Genomic DNA, 20,816 nt, shown 5'->3' with positions numbered 1-20,816 from the left:
TAGGGATTCATCTCACTATTTCTTTGCTAATCATTCTCACAGAAACCTTCGGTTCCCATGGTTAGGCCCCAGAGTTTATGTGTCAATGCATTCCTCAAACAAAAATATTGAAATACCCATCCACCAATGTGCAATCACTTCCTAAGCTGACATCAAAAACTGAACCTTTGCTCAACATCAGTCATGTACCCCCGATGCAAAAAAGCCAACTAAAAGTGGAAGGAGAAGGGATGATGCATGTCTATCAGAACAGAGGCTCAATGCTACTGCAGAGAGGGCACTGTTCATATTTTAAGTTGGGAAGATCTTTATTTTTTCCAAACCCATCAAAAACTGTTAATATTATCAAAGAATCTATAACTAGCTCCTGACAAACTATAAAATATTCCACATACAACTCATTTACTATGTCTGGTAACAGCTCAAGATCATTAGCTTTCCGCACACACAGAACCCAGCTTCCTCTCCATCACCACCTTCTTTGGAATGATCGGTTACTATTTTGGTTGTCAGCAAGTTTGTTTCCTTAAAGGTAATAAAGTACTCCCACTGGCTACACAGGCACTGGTAACTCAGAAGAAAAGAAGTTGGAAATAAAGTATGAATCCAATCACCACTCCAAAATACCCACACCACAAAATCATCTTTGATAAGCCTCACAGGAGTTTTGTTCTGCCCCTCCTTACTATTAACTACAAAGTGAATACCTAATACTTAAGCACTCCCCAAACACTTGATACAAGCTACTATTAAGAGAGCAGCCTGACACTCTGTTCTGCAAACAGAGCTGGATGAGAGAGCTTTTATTGGTGGTACTAATCAGAAAGCATTTATCTTTATTTCCACAAACCAGTCAGGAATGTGCAACATTGAATATGTTCTTTTTAGCAGAAAATGGATTTGCAGGTTTAGTCTCTCAAATAGATCTACACTCCTGTTTAGAACACACACACAGCGTCCAAGTTGTTTTTCTAATACTACTTTCCCAAGACATTTTTAATTTGTCCAACTTCAAGCATCTTCTCACACCCACCCCCCACTCCAAAATCCTCAAGAGGCTGGCATAGAATCTGATCAGACTTCTCACCAGTTGGCAATATGGCAAACAAGATGTTCAAGAAACAATGTATTTCCATGGGATTTTGTGGCCAGAATGACACTTCCCTCTGGGGAAACCTCCTTTTCTACTTGTGTTACTCCAACTCTGAGCTACCAGGGCAGATCTGCAGCCTTGGGACAGACCACTCAGCCACAGGCTGAAACACTACATTTGCTCCTCTCTATCCTCAGTTCTTCCCACGTATCATTAATTTTAGACTTTTATGCAGTACGCACAAAAAAAACCCCCACACAATGTGCCACATGTTCCAAGTTCTTTCCTCCAGAAACAAGGATTCTCCAGTAACAATCAAGTCACCGAGATAAACAAACCCACCTAATACAACTTTAGGTTTTCACAGTCCTGTGAAAACATTGCCTGTAGAGCCAACATCCCTGGGTAATAAAGAAACTACCAGTTCATCTCACTGGAAAATGAAGCTTCAGAAGTATTCCATCAGGAAGACCTAGAATTTGATTTCTTGCAGCTTCAAGGTTTGGTCTTAACAATTTGTTTCACAAACAGAAAAGGCTGTTACACAAAGTGGGTTTTTTTTCCAAAAAACCTATGGATATTTATTGAAGAATGAGACCACCACTGGAAGTTTTCATAATTGGATACTACAAAATATGGTAAGTTTTTATAAAGGACTAGAGGACTGAACTAATGCAGCTAAGACAGCAGATACAGTTTCACTAACACTATAAGCAGGAAAGTAATGACAGATTAAGGCATTACATACTACAATATACAAACAAGTATTTCTTAGTGGAAAACAACATCAGTTCAAAGATTGTTCTTCTCACTTCTATTTCATCTAGTCTTGGTAGAAGCAGGTGGGCACCTCTTGTAGAGAAAAAAAGTATCACCAAGAGTCTAAGTAGACCTGAAATAAATAAACGGTATCTCAGCAAGCAATATTTACAGTAATCATAAGCACATAAAACATTCAACATCCTATAAAAGCAGAAATATGTAGAAAGATTGCTTTCACTTGTATCAAGATACAATATATAATTATCTAGCGATCAAAAAGCTGATCTTGCCAAGTTTCCTTTATATAATATGGCACCATTTTCATGCATTTAAGAATGCATTCTGCAGAAATGCTGATTCAAATTAATATGCAAAAAGACCACTATGAAACAACTATTAGTCTTCTGTCTTAAGTAACTTATTTTTAGAATAAACCAGAGATGACTTGCACTACTGTAACATTAAAACATACACATCATTCTTAGTACCCTAAGGATGGCACAAGCAACTTGTAAATGTCAGAAGAGCATATAAACCTTGTTAATGTTTTCAGAAATTCATTTAAAGATAGAAACATGTCCAAAAAGATGCCTGTCTAAATGCATTGCAATTACGTTACAATTATTTTCCAAATACACAGATACGGTCTGTCTTTTCTCAGCTCATTACTGACTCAATTTGCCCTTCTGGGATCAATTGTTTGCTAATAAATAATTGTTTACAGTCACAAAATGATATTAAGGAGTATTCTTATTAGTTTTCCTTCTACAGCCTAATAAGATTCAAAACTAGCTGATTCCCAAGAGTCTAACCTTAACCTTGCTGTGTTTAACAGCCCAGGAAATGATGAACCATCTGTTTCAGAAAATAATGGAGGGCCAAGAGGAAATATTGCTTAATTGTAGATTAACCTCCTCATACGGCAGAATGAAGCATCTACAGAATTAGCAACCATAACTAGCAATGAACAAAAATTACTGAAAGCAGCTCTTACTACTACAAGACCAATAGCAGCATGTATTCTTTTATCACCTTTTTTCTTTTTAAACCCTCCCAAATGTATTTAACAAGTACAACCTGATTTTAAAAATAAATTTGAATTATCATCTTTGGAAATTTTTTTTTTCACTTGAGGAAGCCCCAGAAATAGTTCTGGTTTTATTTTTCCATGACTATCAAAATTATTTTAAAACAAACATCTTCAGATGAGAGATGGTGTACTTACTCTTCTGTAACTCCCACCTCACATCGCCACAGCGATAAAACAGCTGCTCTGAAGCCGCACACAAGTCACTTGAGGGGGGAAGGTCTTGAGGTTTTAAACTCAAGAACTTTGATCACTCGTAAGTGTCTATCTACATAGCCACTTAAATACTGGACAAGGGAGGCAACCAGATAAAGTGTAAGACAGTTTGAGTACTAGAAGAAAAAATTAGCAATGACAAACCACAGGAATCTGAAAATAAGAACAGCAGCTCCTGTGCTACCATAATTAAGAGTAGTGCAATTCTGCACCATGACAGCAATTTTTCTATGTAACATTTATGCCAAAGTGAGCTTAACAGAACCCTTTTACCTTCATCAATCAGTTTGCCCCATTTTGACAGCAACGATGATAGAAAAGAGTGTTATCAGAGGGCTGCAGCAAACTCCAATACGCAGGAACCAGGAAAGCTTTTCCTTGATTTTACAGAACCTTCTTAGAACAGTATCTAGATTCACTTCTGACCATGACAGCTGGGTGCACACTCAGTGTGTAAAGATTTCATTAATTCTAAGTTTTAAATATCCAAATACAGTAACATTTACTCAAATGAATCACTCTTGAATTCTTCACTTAATTCCTGAAGCAATGAGCTAGCAATAACTCCACACCTTCATATAATAGCACCTATTCAAACAGGGTAAGAGTTTGACATTCTTCTCCTACTAAACAACTAAGCACAATTTTATCCATCAGACGTCTATCAAGCTACGGATATTGAAAGCTTGGGCGAACAAGATAAAATCAAAACCAACCCTCTGTCAAGCTGCACTATCTACTGGCATCAATAATGCTATTCATGAATTTAGGAAAATTAATAAATCTCAGGATGAATGCTCAGAAAGTCTCAAATACAGGTGAAGCATACTCACTTAGGTTTTGTTTCTGCATCTGTCACTTGGCGAATATAGATACCATCTTCAGGATGTTCAATGTCATCCATTTCATACATATATGAAGAAGCTATTGCAAGGGTAGTTCCATCATTGCTGAAGGCAAGTGATGCTATGCTTGTGGGATACCGGTGGAACTGACAGAGCCGCTTTTTATTAAATGGATCCCAAATATTCACAAATCCATCGGAACCTCCTGAAAATTAATTTTTAAAAACTGTCTGTAAGTTATAATTGGGAGAACAGTAAGAACTGAAAAGACACAGCAAAGGAAAAAAAAAGCAGCAAAAGAGAAAATTACCTGGAATAACTTCGTCAGTAAAAACACAGGGTTATAGAGAGTTGCATAATTCAGTAAAGAACACAGTATTTCCCAAAATCTTGTTAAAGCAATTAACTCTCTGCATCAAATAATTTTAAAAATCTTGCTCACCGCAAGAAATAAGATTAAAATGCTTAAAAAGTAAGGGCATACAAAGTAAAGGCTGACCTGTTTAAATAAAAATTAAAGGAAGTGATGCAACCATTAACAAAAAATTGAGGATCTACTCTACCTGTAGCAAATGTGTTGTGGACATTATGGAAAGAAATAGCATTAACTGGATAAATCTGCTCGATGTTGTTTTCCTTCAAACGGTGACATTTGAATGCGTATTTCTTCTTCTGGATTTCTGGACTGGGATCCAAATACTCTACTGCAACACGACCTTCAATAGAACTTAAAACATAACCCTACCAAGAAAGGTTTGCGTTACAGATTTTAGAAGTTTACAACTGGCGAAGAGATTGCAATACAATTTATCTTACACCTCTCTAAATTCAAATAAATTAAATGTAAACAGTCAAACTGCGTACAACCAGAAATCATTTGTTATCACAGATCTGTGGCAGCATCAATAAAATCTACTTCTAAGAAGTAATGCAGAAAATAGCTTTGAGAGAGATCTCATTGCACCATGGTTTTAAGCCGACTGTGAGACTCTTCATTACCCCTGCACGTCCAAACACAAGTTGATTTGGGGAAAAAAGTGCTAAGAGTTAAAAACCCTTGTTACAGGCCTACCTATCCCCCAGGGCCCAAATATCTGAAATATTAGAGATACTCACATAACTATTTCGTTTCAGAATTGCAGGAAAATTAGTTCAGAGCTTTATACTAGCAACTAAACACTCAAGCCGAAATAGTATTTTCAGTGAAACTTGATTATACATGGTGTTCACTTACCCAGTTAATTACAGTCCCGACTTACAGCAACCTGAGATGCTTTTGTTATAACTTTTGAGTTAAGTCCATAATAGATCTTTTCAGAAATAGGATTGTAATGATATCTAGCTACAGCAAAGTTCTTTAAAATCCATAATACAATACAATCTGGAAGATCAGCTTGTTTTACTATAACTAGAACTGAAAATGGACAAAGCGTTCATGCCTGTTCAAGAAAAAGTAACTAGGTCTCACAATTCCTGTACTATCACTACGTACATGGGAAAATTCCCTTCCAAATTAGTTTGTCAGAAAAAGCTAATCTTCTTGCTTTACTTCAGAAAGAGAAATACCACAGATATACTACGTTAACCTACACAGAACAGCTATATGATCATCCAAATTGTACAATTCCCCCTAGGTAATGTATCATAGGTTCTTGAGTGCTTGACACAGTTAAAAAAACATATATAAACGACATTCATATAGTTTTAATCCTGCCCCTGTACACAGTCTGTTGAAGAATCTAGAGCTGCAATGCATAAAGGCTGCTGAGCCTGAATATGCCTTCCTCTTTTCTACTGCAACTTGGGGGTGGGGGGGTGGGGGGTGTTCTTTTGTTTTGTTTTTTAATTACATGTCAGCATTATGATGCACTAAATTTAAAAAAAAAAAAAAAAGGAGACAAAAAAGTGAGAAAAAAAGTGAAAACATAATATGCTAGTAAGTCAGTGGGAAACATTCCTGAGCTGCACTATTAAAAGAGTTAACCTGGAACATGAAGCCTCAACACCATTTTTTCCCCTCTCCCAGAGTCTGATTACAAGACTTTGAAGATAAGAATTTTTTTAAAAATTAAAGATGCAGAAAATTTGAAAAATAAGCCATCATTTTTCCTGAAGAACATTCAGCAGAAATATAATTACAGATATTGCTCCCATACCTGTTTATTTGGAAATGCTCTGATACAGCGGGTTTGGTATTTCAGACTTGATTCTCTTCGTTGCTGAACATAACCCATATTCCGCAAATCCCACACCAGCACTCTCCGACCTGCCGTCCCCACGATTAGTCTATCTCCAGACACAGAAAGCGTGTACACCTTAAAATAGTTAAATATTATAACACTTATTAGCCTGGATATCTGCTGTTCTTTGTAGAAAATAAAATGTCAGCAATATGCAAGAAGAAAACTGGTGACATATACAATAAAGTCTAAGCAGTTGCGTGCAGCTGGTTAGTGGTAAGACACTGACACACCATTTCAAAAGCTCACCCTTAATTCTGTACCCTAGCACATAGCGGGGGGGGGGGGGGGTGGGGTGGGGTGGAAATCAAGCCTAATGCAGTCCCATGCTGTTTATAACCACTTTAGGAAAAAGTTTAATATGCATATGCACTTGTGCAATTCTAAATTTGAAGTACATTTGTTCAGTTTCTAGTCTCCAGATCTCCGTGATATCTAAATAATCTTCCACATGTGAGATTTCTTCCTTTTGTTTGTATTACCCATGTTTGAAATGCTACGCATGTACAGAAGTACTCTGTAATTCAAAAGGGAAATCAGTATTATTCAAGTTTTCCTCAAATTATTCCAAGCATTAAATGCATTTGATATTTCAAGGCAAGAGGAAAACAGATACAAAGTAATAGGGCAGGGCGGGAAGGGCACGGATATTGGAATTCATCTTTGCTTGGTATGCACAGTTTGCATTCCACACTATCAAATCCTAATTCTGCAGTTTAGTCCTACGATACGGCATCACACATTCTCAGTTTTCCTCCATCTGGTAACCATGTTTTTGTTTTTAAACAGAATACTTCAAGCTGAGCTTCATGTTAATACAGTGAAATAAACTGCCAAGAAATCATTAAAAAAAAACCCAAAAATAGTACTTCATATACTTTAATAAAAACAAGTGAAATTGAAGGAAACAATATGCTTGACATCACTAAAAAAAAAAAAAAAGATACTATGGCTTAGAATTTCAACTCTACTCCAGAAATTGGCTCAGAGGTTCTAATTTTTGACAAATTCCTCATGAAAATATTCAGCATATAAATCATTCTGTTTCCAGCTATTAGCTGGGATTCACTTAATCTGGAAATATGTTTTAAAAAAAGAAAAAGAAGAAGAGGTTTAGTCAAAAACTCCATGCTAGCAAATTAGAGTTGTTGATACGCAAGCAAGATGGAATCCAGCTACCTATAGCTGTGCTGTCACTGAGCTGTGAACAAGAACAGACTGTAAGAGTGAGCTTTCAAAAAGTGATCTAATGCAACTAAATACACAGGAAACATATTGCCTGAATACACCTCAGATCAAGAATCACAAGTGTAAGAGATCTGGTATCTTGCCAGAAGAATTCAATTTACTTTTGGCACATGCTTGTACAATTTCACTCAAGCACCTAGCTTCACTTTCTGGTTCTCTGATAAAGCGCAGTAAAGCTCTTTGGCTCTGCTAAGACTGCACTGAAATAGCAGACAAAACTTTATTTGCTATAAACGTTTCTGAAGAAATTATGTTTTCAAAAAGTTTACTTCTAATAAAAAAATCTAAGCGAACAGGTGTGTATGTGTCTGGGTATATGTGTACATATAGAAAAAAAACTGCCTTTAACCAATCCAAATTCACTCAGCATACATTCTTGCTCTAAAACGTGATTATTAAACTTCCCTCTTCAGATGGGAAACCTCTTAAATGTTCACACAGGAGTTACCCAAAATTCCTGATGACCCCAACTGCCAAATTCCACTTACATATAACAAGAAAACTTTAATCCAACAGCAGTTACACATTTTAGCAAGACATTTTTTAAAATCTCCCTTTGTTACAGATGTAACAAACTATCCAAAAATATTAACATTATATAAAATGTGTTCGTATACATGTATGGAAACAAAGGCAAAAGAAACATTAAGTATCTTAAATCTTCTTTACAAACTGATGTCACACCTGTGAAGTAAGTATTCTTTCTACACCATACAATCATAAATCAAATGAAACCATTGTCATGCAGTTGAGTAGATGTACACATTTATCAAAGGCAGTATTAAAAAATGACATAATGAACCTTGCTGAACCAATAAGCAGCTTGATTCACTGTGGCTGTCCATTATATGATATTTTGTCAGCAATTTATCACAGTTCTTTACATGCTACGTACACCTATAAATCACAACTAGAAATAACGCAATTACTTTATTCTGAACAAAGGTCTTACCAGAAGTACATTCAGCTATGTTGGAACAAAAATGGTAGCTATTTAGATGTAATAGGAAATGTAACGATGGCTCATAATTAAGACTTTACAATATGATGTGACAGAGCTAAACTAAATTTAGAAAAATGTATAGGCAAAAAAATATTCATATGCAAAATTATCCAGCAACCCAGCCTGGGTTTAGGAGTCTATGAAAAAAAACAGAAGTTACAGTTCTGTAATTCTTTCAGTGACACCACTGTAAGCAGTATAAAGATTAACACACCATATAACCATTAGAAAAAGCTTAAGACATAACATCTTTATTTCTCTTGGTTTCTCCTTAGCACAAAGGATTTTAGTATTAGGAGAATGTTCGAGTTTACTAGGCATTAGTGCAACAACAGGTGAATTACAATACAAGCAATTCTGTTCAATCTTTTTATACAAGTGAAAAAATACTATTTCAGGCAACACAAATGCCCTCCTACTGTATCTCCACACACATTTCAAGACAACCAGACCCTTGTTGCTTTGAAAAAAAACCTGCCAGGATCCGATACCTCTAAGAACCTTAATTGTAATATGCACTATCAATTTCCTTAAACCAATTATTTTTAGCAACTTAATCAATTTCACGTGCTGGTTTTGTTAGGTTTTCCTTCCTCCAGTTTGTTTTAAATTATAAGATTTTGGTCCACCACAAGCAGTAAGAATTAAATTATGTTCTCCTATTGATGAAAGCTTCAAGCCTTAACCTAAAAATCACAATGTATTTGAGTACCAATATATTAAAACGCAACATTTTCACAGCTTAAAAACTATTAAACATAACTTTCTAAATTCAATTCAGTTTAAGACAGTGTCCTATATGGTCATGTTTAACCAGTCACTGGATGTATTATTTAACACATCACCTGGATTACAGCATCCAATACATACCTTTTCAGGTTGAGAGAAGGTTCCTGCATTACAAGGAGTTCTGGGATCCCACAGTTTAACTGTTTGATCCCAACTTCCAGTCACCATGACATTCACTTCTGGGCAATACTCAACACACCTGATAGGAGCATCATGGGCACCAACAAGGTTTTCTGTAAGAAAGTACAATATATTGTAACTTTACTGGCTCTACAAACAGTCAGGATGTGTAGAATAAAGAATAAAAAGAAGGACACACTACTGCAGTATGAACACACTATTTTCTGACATTCCCACATGTGTATTGATATGCTTGGAGTCCCATTAAGGACAGTTCAGTCTTCAGAAGCGTAACTTTTTCTAAAATCAGAATTGTTAAATTTAAACTTATGCCTCCTGAGATTATGAAAGGAAGTTAAGAATTTCAGGCAGCCATAGAGATATCTTCAGAGGTACAAAAAGTGTTCAGTATCCAGTGGTATCACCACCTTTGCTGCAGACACTAATACAGAAAGCCACTTAGGCTTGTCTGTATTAACATTATGACAGAAGAAAGGAATTTGTATTACATGTTCTTAAAAATACTCGCATAAACACTTCTAGAAAGTCATCTACAACAGAATTATTTGACCTTTTTCATACTATTACTGCGCACACAAGTTTGTCAAGTCCTGGCTATTGACTGGTTCTGGGGACCACATTTATCTCAGGCTGAGATCTGCTTTTCTCTTTAACAAACACACAAAAAAAAAGTTAAGACAAGCTAGATCCATATTTTGCACCAATGTGGCCATGATGACTGACAAACTAGAAGTTTTATATACATTCTGCCATATGTGTGAAGGATCATTCTAAATATGTCTAAACCACAAATCTTTGAAAAACAGCAAGCTCAGTTTTAGTTCAGCTTCGCTAATTCCCCCTACCTGAGACACAGTAACCTATGGCAGGGCAGTATTATCAAAAATCCAAATCAAGGCATCCTACAACAAGCACCCACCAAACTTTCTGACAAACTGCCAAACATTTGCATGCTTTTAGGTGGCACTTACTAGGGCCACCAGTTATTCTGCTAGATAAAGGCACATATGATGTGAACCTCAGTCAGTGTGATGAATATATAGCTATTTCCTTTCCTTCCATTTTCACGTCAAAATAAGTAAATAAAAAAGAAACACACAATTAAAATACGTCAATGACTACTCATCACAGAAAACATTTAAATCCTCAGATTGGCAGGAATAGATTCAGCCCTTCTGTTAATGGCATTACAGCACAATCTTCAGCTACACAACAACGTACACTGCCTTGTTCTGCATCTCAGTGATCAGAAAGGGCTTCACAGCAAAGGAGACTGCTGAACACCAACACTGACAACTTAAAGCAATAGAGGTTTATAATTAGCATCTACAAACAGCTACTACTTAAAGCAAATATCCCCCACCTAAAAAACTCAAAACCTACTCTGTTCATGTAAGTATAGAAATCTGAAGCTTAGGCCAGTTGTTGAGTCCACTTACACAATTCCATCTGCTTACCTTGGTCCGTGTTTAAATCATGCATTTTCAATTGCTGATCTAAGCCCCCACTCCAGGCATGGGTAGGATCCTATAAAACAAAAAATTTCACTTTATGACATGCATTAAGTTTCCCTGGCTGCTATACATTTAATCTCCTAGGCTCACAACAACAGACTTGCTTTCAAGAGTTTTGGGAAGATGAGAATTAAGAGACAGGAGTTAAGATCTGGCCCAGATTAAACAGGCAATTGGCAGAAGCTTCAACACATTAAGTAAAGCACTTTGAGCTGTAGGATTTTTTTTTTTAATTTAGAACTAAAAAAAATATTTTTTAAAACGCAGTTAGAGGCTATACCAAATCAATCCCATTTCCCTAACAACAAAGGACATAATACTGTTTTTCAAATGACTGCCAACCTAAGCCAGTTCCATCTAACTGAAGTGTAATCCTTCTAAAACTACTGTAGAAGCTAGATACCATTTGAGAACCTGTGTGTTGATCCACAGTATGATACTAGTTATGTGCCAAAATGTTCAGTGACAAAAAAAAAGCAGCACAAAATTTAAATGCTTCCTTAAAGCATTCAGTAACACATCAAGATCAAGTCACTGGAGGACATGTGAGAATACAATGAAAACAAAACAAAAAAAAAGATGCTAAATGAAACCCTCTACTTCATAGATTATAGCAAAAAAAACAAACTTAATAAATAATTAAATAAACCAACCAACCAATAAACTTAAACCGTTCAGAAGCATTTTTCAAATCTAAGGCACTAAAAACACAGAAATCAAGTATCTGGTAAATGGCTCACTTGGAATAATGCCATGTTTCCAAAACAACCCAACATGAGAAGATTAATCGGCTATGGACATTTATTGTGAATATGATATCTAACCATATACTACCAGTACAACTATTTGTAAGAAACACACACACTATTTACCATACCATTGCAGAAACAGCACAAGCCAGCCCAAATTCCTTTTACCTACCATTTCTGGTAGAAATCAATTACTTGTGTGCCTGTACCCTTTGCAGGAAATACCTGTATTTAGGACTAGAACAACAGTCATTAACGGAAGAAGAACTGGCAGAAGCAAGCTTTTTTTTTTTTAACCTGGATTTCAAGTAGTATTTCACTATCCCTTTAATTCAGGGGCAGACAACTTCTCATGGACCTTGGCCACTATACTTATATACTTATATAACATAATAAAAAAAAACAGAAAACACCTCACACTTACATAAAAAGCACAGTCAAGGACAGCTCCCGAATGTTGATATTTGAGTCTCATTGTGTTAGCAGGAACATCATAGAGCCGGACAGTTGTGTCCCAAGATGAAACAAGCAGAAACTGAGATGTATTTGGACTAAACTTTACCGATGAAATACCATCATCTGGAGTTTGATTTAGTTTGAATTCATTTGATCCCGTCATCTGAAGAAAAGACAGCAACACATAGGTATAATTTTAGTAACAACAACAACATAAGCCTAGCAAGTTGACTAGTTAACTGATCCATCTTAAAAGTAACTTAAGAGCAAACCTGAAAAGTTTACCACCTTTTACACAGATGATGTTCAGAACACCCAGATTTCTGACACACTCTCTAGAATTCAAGATAGTAATCCCTGGCCAAAACCTCAAATTCCTCCCCCTACAGAGAGCTTTTAAAATTAAGTATCAAATATAACATGGAATACACAGTACAAAAAGTTTTATTCTTGTCATCTATAAACATAGATATTGTTACTTACAGATATATTTTCCCCAACTCTAATGTGTGGATGTATTTTTTAATCTAAATATTTGTAGTTACTATGAGCATCAAGAAGTTAATTAAAAAACACATGCAGGCAGAAAGAAATCCAATTTGAAAACTCGAAAAAAAAAGTGTTGATTTCTTCCTGATTTGGTGTGACTGTCATACTTCCAAGAATTGCAGTTGGAAAATCTTTCAAGCAGTTCTGGGCTCTCTGCAGCTTTCCTGTCCTTAGGCTTCCGTAAGTGCTATAAAACATTTCCAATGAAACAGCTTTAAGATTTTTTTCTCCCCCTCTTAGGAGTCTAAAGAAGGTCAGATGAAAAAAGAAAGTTATGCCCTGTGGGATATTGGGACGTAGAGCAAACATGTAAATGTGATGTGATTACAAAAAACAAATATAAACAATTCAATGACAGATCAATGACTCTGTAACAGCAGCACTCATTTCACAGAACTAGTTACCTATATATACAAGAATTCAAAGGAGAGCTGACGCCATGAACATCAAATTTCCACTGGGAAAACAGTGCAGAGCTGTTTTCTGCTCTGAAAGAAGAAACTGTTCACTATACGTACACCAACAAGACCACCAAAACTTTAAGGCTTCAGGAAGGTTTAACAGCACATTTCCTTTACGCTAAAAGGACAGAGAAGTAAATTAGCTCAGATTTTCTGTAAAACTACCACTCCTAGATCTGTATGTACAACTGCACAGGTTAAGCTTAGACCTCTGAGAATAAATCTAGAAAGAATGAGCAGATGAACTAGGACAAAGTTCAAACTTAGTGCACAATTATTCTAGTTCAGCACTTATCAGTTACTAAATCAAACTGTACAATGCGAGTGCCACACATTCTTACACTAGAAAAATTTCTTAAGTGGGAGCTTTGGTAGCTGTTCTGTAAGATGTTGTTTTAAATAAAAAAAACACTGTAAACACAAAGTGCTATTTCTGCCTTTTAAACATGAAGTGAGAAAAAAATTGTCCGAATAGGAAATAAAAGCTTCTTTCTTAACCGCTTCTTTCAGCTCTGCTCTGGGAATACTCGGGCAAAAGACAAGCAGGATTGAGTATTTGCCATGCATATTTCTACATGAATACTATAGAGAATTCAGCAACACCTTTATCACAATTTAAACAGTGACATGTATCCCAGCAAGTATTTCAGATGGACATACAAAGATACAAAATCTAAAAGAATTCCAAACAACTACAACAATTACAGTGGACATCTTAATTGCCTTGTCTACCTCCAGCAGAAAACCTCAAACAACAAAAATAAGGATTTGAGGCACGTGGTACAACAGTTACTAACCAGCCCAAAAGCAATCAACTAGCAGCACTCCAGCAAAGTTAGTTACATCAAAAATATTGAAGGATCTCCCAGAGGTATTTTTTGTGGAGAAAAATGGATGAAGTATCAGAATTAAAATATATCCTACCTTTTACATATGTTACAAAAAAAACCACAACTCACAAAGAGCTCTCTCTACACATTTTCACAAATGCAACCAGGATTGCCAAACAACAGCGATTGTTGTGCCCACCACAGACAACAAAATCCTATTAAAATGTTCAAGCAGCGCAAGGGATTAACTCATAAATAAGACATTATAGGGGAGACACACGGTGCTGATACTGCAATGCTGACTTCACTAAAAGGGTACACTTCCACAATTCCATCATTCCCAAAAGCTCTTTTTTACTGAGCAGATAAGAAATCAGTGCTTTTATAGTTCCTCTTAACACAGCACGCTCTATCATTCAGCTATATGGTAAGCGTTACCCAAACAAAGCAAGCCGCTTTGCTGAAAGCGTCAGATGTAGAATGTAAGAATACATTAAAAGTACCGTCTTCATATTGGACGAGTTCCTCTGCTGCCCCACACAACGCCAAGGAAGAGCTTTCTTACTGCAGCAGCAGCGGATTACTGAGGCACGGCGGCGTCAGCGGCACGATCGCTCTCGCAGCCCAGTCCTGGAGAATCCCGTCGGGATGCGGGAGATGCTGCTGGCTGCGGCAGGAAGGGAAGAGAGTGAGACAAGGGCCCGAACGCCGAAGGAGGGCGGAGAGGCTCCGGCACCCGCAGCCCCACCGGGGCACGGACGCCAAGCCGGGGCGCCCCGGAGGAGGGCGGGGCGGCGGCAGAGGCCGCGGCGTCCGGGGCGGCGGAGGTGAAGCATCAGCCACAAGCCCAGGCCAGAGGAGGCCGTCCCCAGGCCGCGGAGCCCGCTTCGCCTCAGCGCTGCCCCGCGACGCAGCCCCGGCCGCACCACACAAGCCGCCGCGCCGCGCCGCCCCACGTACAAGGCCCTGGCCCTGACCCCGGCCCCAGCCCCGGTCCCGGTCCGGCGGGGAGCCCGGCCTCACCTCTGCGCTCCGCCCTGCCCGCGCCTCCGGCCTGCCCGACACCCGCCGCCGCCGCCGCCCGCGCGCACGCGCCCTCCCGTTCGCCCCGCTATTGGCCGGTTCGAAAAGGCGGAACTGTGCGTCCCGGCGTGCCCCGCGCGCCCGCCGCTCCCGGCGCGCCACCGCGGGGCATGCCGGGACGTGTAGTCCGCCGCTCCCGGCGCGGCGGGAGGGGCTCGGGCAGCCGCCTCTTCCCGTCGCTCCCGTTATCATCAGCGGCTGCTAACGGCGGTTCCTGGGCGGCGGCGGCGTTGCGGCCCCCCCGTGGGAGCCACCGGCGTCCCGCGGGAGGGGCTGCGGCGGCCTCCCGCCCGCCCCAGGCTGCCCGGGGCCGCGGTGGGGGCGCCGTCCGACTCGCCCCTCACGGGGGGCGGTGGCAGTGGGCCCGGGCCCCGGCGGGTCCCCGCCAGGCCGTAGCTCCAGGCCCGTGCCGCGGGGGTAGGGCCAGGGACCCCTGCGCTGCGATAACGTTCATGGGCAAACCCGAAACACCGGTTATTCCCGCTGAAGCGGAGCCCGGAAGGCGGAGCGGCGGCACGGGCGGCCGGGGGCCGGTGCTCCCCGGGGCAGCGGGGCTGGGCTCACCCCGGCCTGGCGCTACCGCTGGGCCAGGGCAGCCGCGGCTGCAAAGGGGCTGCGCGGCGTGCGGCACACGGTTGGCGCCGGGAGGGCTGTCCCTTCCCACGCGTGGCGGATCACCTTATTTGTCCCTTCGGATCTTTTATTTCTCTTTGGTTTATTTTCGTTTTCACTGCTACGTGAACGCTCTCTCGTTATTGCTGCTGGGAGCACCCCCGGCGCTCGGTACGGGCGGTAGCGGCCCGTAAAAAAAAAAAACAAAAAAAATTGTTTTGTGTGTGTGTGCCTGTGAAGGATTGACTCCGTCCTCCGTGGGGAGGCAGCCGTGGGCGCCCCGGGGCGAGGAGAGGAGCCGCTGGGCGCCGGGGCCGGTCACCGGGGGCTGCGAGCCCACTGCCTGTCACCGCGGCTTTTAGCAAAATACTCCGTAAATCAGAAAAACCGTCCCCGTTTCCGAAACCGCTTCTGAGCGTTTGAGAACGGCCCTTCATCCTCCAACCGAGCGCGGGGGGACCGAGCTCACGCCGGCCCCGCGGGGCCACCGGCAGGGCTACAGGCAGGCCCGCCCGGGATTCCCGGCAGGGAACGAAAGAAGGAGCAGGAGGCAGAACGAAGCGAACCCTCGGTGTTACACGTCGTTTTCGCTCTCTCCTGCATCGATCCCGGGCGCCGCGGGCCCTCCAGCTCCCCGACAGGCCCAGCCCGGCTGCCGGGTACCCCCCGGGCCCGGGGTACCCCCCGGGCAGGGCAGGGCAGAGCATCCCGGTGCGAACACGCGATCGAGCTGGCAAATTTACAAACGAGGCTTAAAACGTTTTATTTTTTTTTCTTTCTTTCTTTAAAAATATTTACAGATCTGAAATAATGCTTTTTTAATTTTTTTTTTTCAAGTGGCAGGATAGCAGGAGGGGGTGGGGGGTGCCCCCGGCGCCCCGGGCTCTCCGTTTGCCCGTCCCTCCCATCAGTTTCGTTCCTCCGTCCCCGCGGCGGAGGCGGGCCGAGCCCCCGCACCGAGCCCCCGAGCCGGCCCCGGCCCCGACGGGGCGGCCGCGGGGAGGGGAGTGCGGCAGCTCAGTAGTCGATCTTATTGTAGAGGTTGTAGAGCGGTAAGGCCGAGAGGTTGCTGCCGGGGTAGTAGAGAGGGGCGGGGAAGGCGATGGACCGGGGCACCGGCACTCGGAGGAGGGAATTGTCTCTGAACACCAGCGGCATCCCCACCAGAGTCTGCGCCGAGGCGTGGGCCATGTTGGCCGCCTCCAGCTCGGCCGAGAGCTGCCGTTTCCACTTGTTCCTGCGGTTCTGGAACCAGGTCTTCACCTGGGTCTCGGTGAGCTGCAGGCTGGAGGCCAGGCAGGCCCGCTCCGAGCTGCTCAGGTAGCGCTTCATGTCGAAGGTGGACTCCAGCTGGTAGACCTGGCTGCGGCTGAACACCGTGCGCGTCTTCTTCTTGGCGGCGCCGGCCTGCCGGTCCCCGCCGTCGCGCTGGCGGTCCCCGCAGGAGGGCGAAGCGGGTCCCAGCGGCTTCTCCTTCTCCTCCTTACAGTCCTGCTGGGGGGGCGAGAGGAAGGGCCCCCGCTCCCCGCTGCCCGCCGCCGCCGCTCCGCTCCCCTTGGCGCTGCCTGCAACAGAGCGACAGCGCGGGGGTCGCACGGCGGCCGGCACCGGCACCCCCGACGGCCGAGCCCCCCCGCCCCGGCTGTGCGAAGCACCGAGGCGAGGCCCCCCGGGCAGGCCCCGTTCGCCTCCGTTCCCGGTGGAAGACATCACCGACGCCGGGGGAGGCCATCCGCTTCTGAGCTATCCCTGTCCCTCCATCGGGTGGATGGACGGACGGACGGACGGACAGGTGGGTGTGCACGCCTCGGTGAAGGCACCCGAGTACCAGGCCGGGGCTGCCTTCCTATCCGACACGAGCCGGCCGTATTTTACTTTATAGCATTTCATTTCACAGACCGTTTAGTTAGAATTAATGCTAAAAAATAAACATCTTCCTTCCCCTTGCCCGAGCGCTGTAAATAAGCGGTATCTAAGAAAACGAGCGTTTCCCATCTCATCGCGCCCCTTCGAGAGAATCAGCCCCTGGTGGGGTGGGGAGGACAAAAAAAAAAAAACAAACCAAAAAAAAAAGCCAGCCACCCTATTTCAGCCACGGACGGCGCAAATACGCGCTGCCCCAACAGCAGGGAGGGTGCGACGTGCCCCCCCCCCGGTGGGGGCAGGGCCGGGGCCGAGCCCTTCGCGGCCCTTCCCGGCGGGCCCCGTCCGCCCCATCCCATGCCGCCCGGTGCCGGTACTCACCGAGACAGGTGAAGCTGAGGGGCTGGTGCTTGTGGCACGTCTCGGCGGGGCCCTGCGCCTCGGGGCAGAAGCAGCCGCGGTGTTTCCAGCTCTCCTCCGGCTCCTCGTCCTCCGAGGAGAGGGAGAGGGTCCGGCCGCGGGCGGGCCAGGCGGTCGCCCTGCCGCCGGCCTCCCGGGGGGGCTCGGCGCTGCCGCTGCCCAGGATGGACTGGATGGTGAAACTGGAGATGGGAGCAGCCGCCGGACAGCACTTGCTCGGGTCTTCTTTGCTGCTCATCCTGGGTTCATAAGAAAGCAGAGGAGGGAAGCTCTCGCTTTAGAGGGGCTCGGGGGACCGGGGTGTGCGGGGGGGGGCCGGGAGCCGTCGGGGGGTTTGTTTTGGGGGGTGTTTTCGGCGTGCCGCTGCCGGCTCTCCCCGCGCCTGCCCAGGCGGACTGCATGCTCCTTCCCCCGCGTCCCTATTGATCTGCGGGCGGCGGGCGGCGGGGCTTCATTTGCATGGAGGTGGCCTCCGCCGCGCCAATCACGGCGGCGGCGGCCACGGAAAGTTTGGAAACCCGCGGGGGTCCCGGGGAAGGGGGGGGGGGGGCCGCAGCGGCCGGCAGGTACCGGGGCCGGGGGGAACCCCCACGGGGTGCTCCCCGCGGTTCCAGGGGCTCCTCTGACCCCGCGGCCCCGGGGGAGGGATGCTGAGCGGCCGCCGTGCCGCCTCGCCCTCCGCCTCGACGGGGAGGGGGGGGGGGGGGGCGGGGGGAAGAGGGACGTGAGCTGAATTCCTTATGCTGACCGGGGAGTGGGGGGTGTTGGGATAAACAGCTCGTGCATATCCGGGGATCTTTCCCCCTCTGCTCATCAGAGGAGGGAAAAACAACTGTTAGGTGTTTCACTGGGAAAACCTGCGAGAAACGGGGTTTTGCGCTGCGCTGCAGCCGGTAACAAATGTCTCGCGAAACGCCTCCTGCGCTTCCTTCAGCGCCTGCAAGGCGCGGGGAGCGGCGCGGGCACGGACGGGACGTGCTGCCGCATTTCCCGATAAACTTTGTCGGGAGTCGGGGTTCTTCCCCTCGGGGGGAATAAATCTCAGCGATCGCGGCTCTTCCCCCGCCACCCCGCCCTTGGAAGGGGAGACCCGCGGGCGGCAGCCGGTGGCCGGGCTGCGGCAGCAGCCGCTGGGTCACACCCGCCCCCAAGGGACCTGGGGGGCAAGGGGCCAAGAGCAGGAACCCCACCGGGGTCCTCCACCTTGCCGGGAGCGCACGGAGCCGCGGCTGGGCCCGAGGGACACCCCAGCCCCGCCTTGGCCGGGGCCTGGAGCCCCCTTCACCCGGGCCTGCCCCGGAGAGGCGAGGCGGGGGCCGAGCCCCGACGGCTGCTTGGGGCGGTGGACTGGGGCCGCCCTCTCCCGGCGCCCGCTTCCCCGGGAAGCCGCAGAAAGGAGCCCCGGTAACGGGGCCGGTGTGGGAGGCATCACCCGCTCACCGCTGCCCTGGGTGCCCCCCGCTCCCCCTGCCCCCCCCCACCCGCTCCGCCTCCACTTCCCCGCTGCCGCGGCTCCAAGGGGGTGTACCCCCACCCCGGCCCTCCTCCCGGTGGGGCCACCCGTGCCCGTGCCCGTGCCCGTGGGCTGTCCCCCAGCCCGCTGCCAGCCCCCGCTGGGCGCCGGCGGCTGCGCCCCGGCCACGCCTGGAAATATCGTTGATGGGTAAAGACGGGGCGAGTTGTGCGGCTGGTTGGGCCAGTAGCCCCGCAGCCCACGGGCCGGGGGGGCAACAGCTCCGGGAAAACAGCACCTGGGGGCGGCTGCAGCCCTTGGGTACGCCTGGAGAGGCAGCCCGCGGAGGGGAGCGAGTGGCAAGCTCGGAAATCCCGATGTTTTTCATCGCATTCGTACCCAGGTGCAGTACCCTTGGCCTTGCCAGGGGTCCGGCACCGGGTGTTTAACCCCGGGTTGCCCGCGCGGCGTGGGGCAGGGGTCCCACCGGCGCCCGCCGCCCGGCTCCAGCTGTTGATTCCCCCCCTCCCCGGTGCGGTCGTTCCCCCTCTCCAGAAATACACGTACACACACACACACCCCCAAAAAAAAAAATCGGGAAAAACAAAGAATGAGATGGAAATATACAAATCAATAGAGACAAATGTCAAGACGTTTTAAAATGACATTTTCATTAACTCCGAGTCACCATATTATGTCTGGTATATTGAATAAAGTACTTATAATATAATTAGGTATAGCGAGATGACGACTGTTACCCAGACCAGCGGCATAATCTTTAACTACTTAACTACTTGATAGACTCATTAATGGACTAATTGATTAGGAAAAGTGTTCCAGCTCCTCCTCTCCCTGTGAGGGGCAGGTGCTGTCCTGTTTTACCACATTAACCTTTTCAGTGCTTTTCAACAGGGTCGCGACACATTACAAATGGTCAGCTTTAATCATGATGTCAGCTCATTAACCCGGAAAGACCCCGCACTGAAATACAATTTAAGAAATCGTCCTTCATCGTGCTCTGCCGCCCGGCTGGCCCCGCATCCAGGCCCCAGCACCCCTCCCGCGGGCAGGCGGTGGGGCAAGGGGGCTCCGGGGAAGAGCCGTCGAGGGGACCAGCCCGGGCTGAGGAGAGCCCCTGGGGGCTGCCAGCCGTCGGCTCCTTGGCGGGGACGGGCCCGGAGCAGGGAGGGAGAGCGACCGAGGAGCAGCCCCGTTCCCCCGGCAGCCCCGCGACGTGACCCCCGCGGTGGCACTGCTGGCCTCCAGCTGCCGCCCGGGCCGGCGCTCCTTCCCCTCGAAGCCCACCGGCAGAACGGTGTGCCCCCGGGGCGGCTCCCCACCCCCACGGAGGGGGTCCTGCCCCTGAGAGCCGCGCCGGTGGCCGCGGCCGGGCCGAGGGGAC

The 20,816-nt window shown here is 45.8% G+C and overlaps 2 protein-coding genes across 3 annotated transcripts; both read right to left on the bottom strand.

Moving 5' to 3' along the window:
- Positions 1–1,647: 1,647 nt before the first annotated feature.
- On the bottom strand, positions 1,648–15,128 carry BUB3 (BUB3 mitotic checkpoint protein). 2 transcript variants are annotated; one of them, XM_055720754.1, is made up of 9 exons: positions 15,007–15,127; positions 14,487–14,650; positions 12,112–12,306; positions 10,882–10,951; positions 9,365–9,516; positions 6,160–6,318; positions 4,567–4,744; positions 3,992–4,208; positions 1,648–1,985 (listed from the first exon to the last, which is right to left on the bottom strand). In XM_055720754.1, the coding sequence occupies exons 2-9, from the start codon at positions 14,493–14,495 to the stop codon at positions 1,976–1,978; spliced, it is 990 nt and encodes a 329-aa protein (XP_055576729.1). In that variant the 5' UTR covers positions 14,496–14,650; positions 15,007–15,127; the 3' UTR covers positions 1,648–1,975. The 2 variants fall into 2 exon arrangements, with proteins under 2 accessions (XP_055576729.1, XP_055576730.1); XM_055720755.1 differs by lacking the exon at positions 1,648–1,985 and having other exon boundaries at positions 3,988–4,208; positions 15,007–15,128.
- Positions 15,129–16,497: 1,369 nt separating this feature from the next.
- HMX2 (H6 family homeobox 2) lies at positions 16,498–18,477 on the bottom strand. The gene is made up of 2 exons (XM_055720756.1): positions 17,923–18,477; positions 16,498–17,243 (listed from the first exon to the last, which is right to left on the bottom strand). Exons 1-2 carry the CDS (start codon positions 18,197–18,199, stop codon positions 16,696–16,698), a joined length of 825 nt encoding a protein of 274 aa, XP_055576731.1. The 5' UTR covers positions 18,200–18,477; the 3' UTR covers positions 16,498–16,695.
- Positions 18,478–20,816: the final 2,339 nt, after the last annotated feature.

Source organism: Falco cherrug, chromosome 9 (assembly GCF_023634085.1).
Source record: "Falco cherrug isolate bFalChe1 chromosome 9, bFalChe1.pri, whole genome shotgun sequence".
NCBI lineage: Eukaryota > Metazoa > Chordata > Aves > Falconiformes > Falconidae > Falco > Falco cherrug.
The sequence above is the reverse complement of the archived record's forward strand: the minus strand, read 5'-3'. Positions and strand labels throughout refer to the sequence as shown.

What these genes read in the sequence shown, in the direction of transcription:
- BUB3 (XM_055720754.1), bottom strand. An exon ending in TGATTTAAACACGGACCAAG is followed by an intron (nt 9,517 to 10,881) that starts GTAAGCAGATGG and finishes ACTTTCTTACAG; the next exon opens with AAAACCTTGTTGGTGCCCAT. An exon ending in GAGCATTTCCAAATAAACAG is followed by an intron (nt 4,745 to 6,159) that starts GTATGGGAGCAA and finishes CTTTCTTGGTAG; the next exon opens with GGTTATGTTTTAAGTTCTAT.
- HMX2 (XM_055720756.1), bottom strand. Translation starts at nt 18,199, where the DNA reads ATGAGCAGCAAAGAAGACCCGAGCAAGTGCTGTCCGGCGGCTGCTCCC. An exon ending in CCTCAGCTTCACCTGTCTCG is followed by an intron (nt 17,244 to 17,922) that starts GTGAGTACCGGC and finishes GCTCTGTTGCAG; the next exon opens with GCAGCGCCAAGGGGAGCGGA.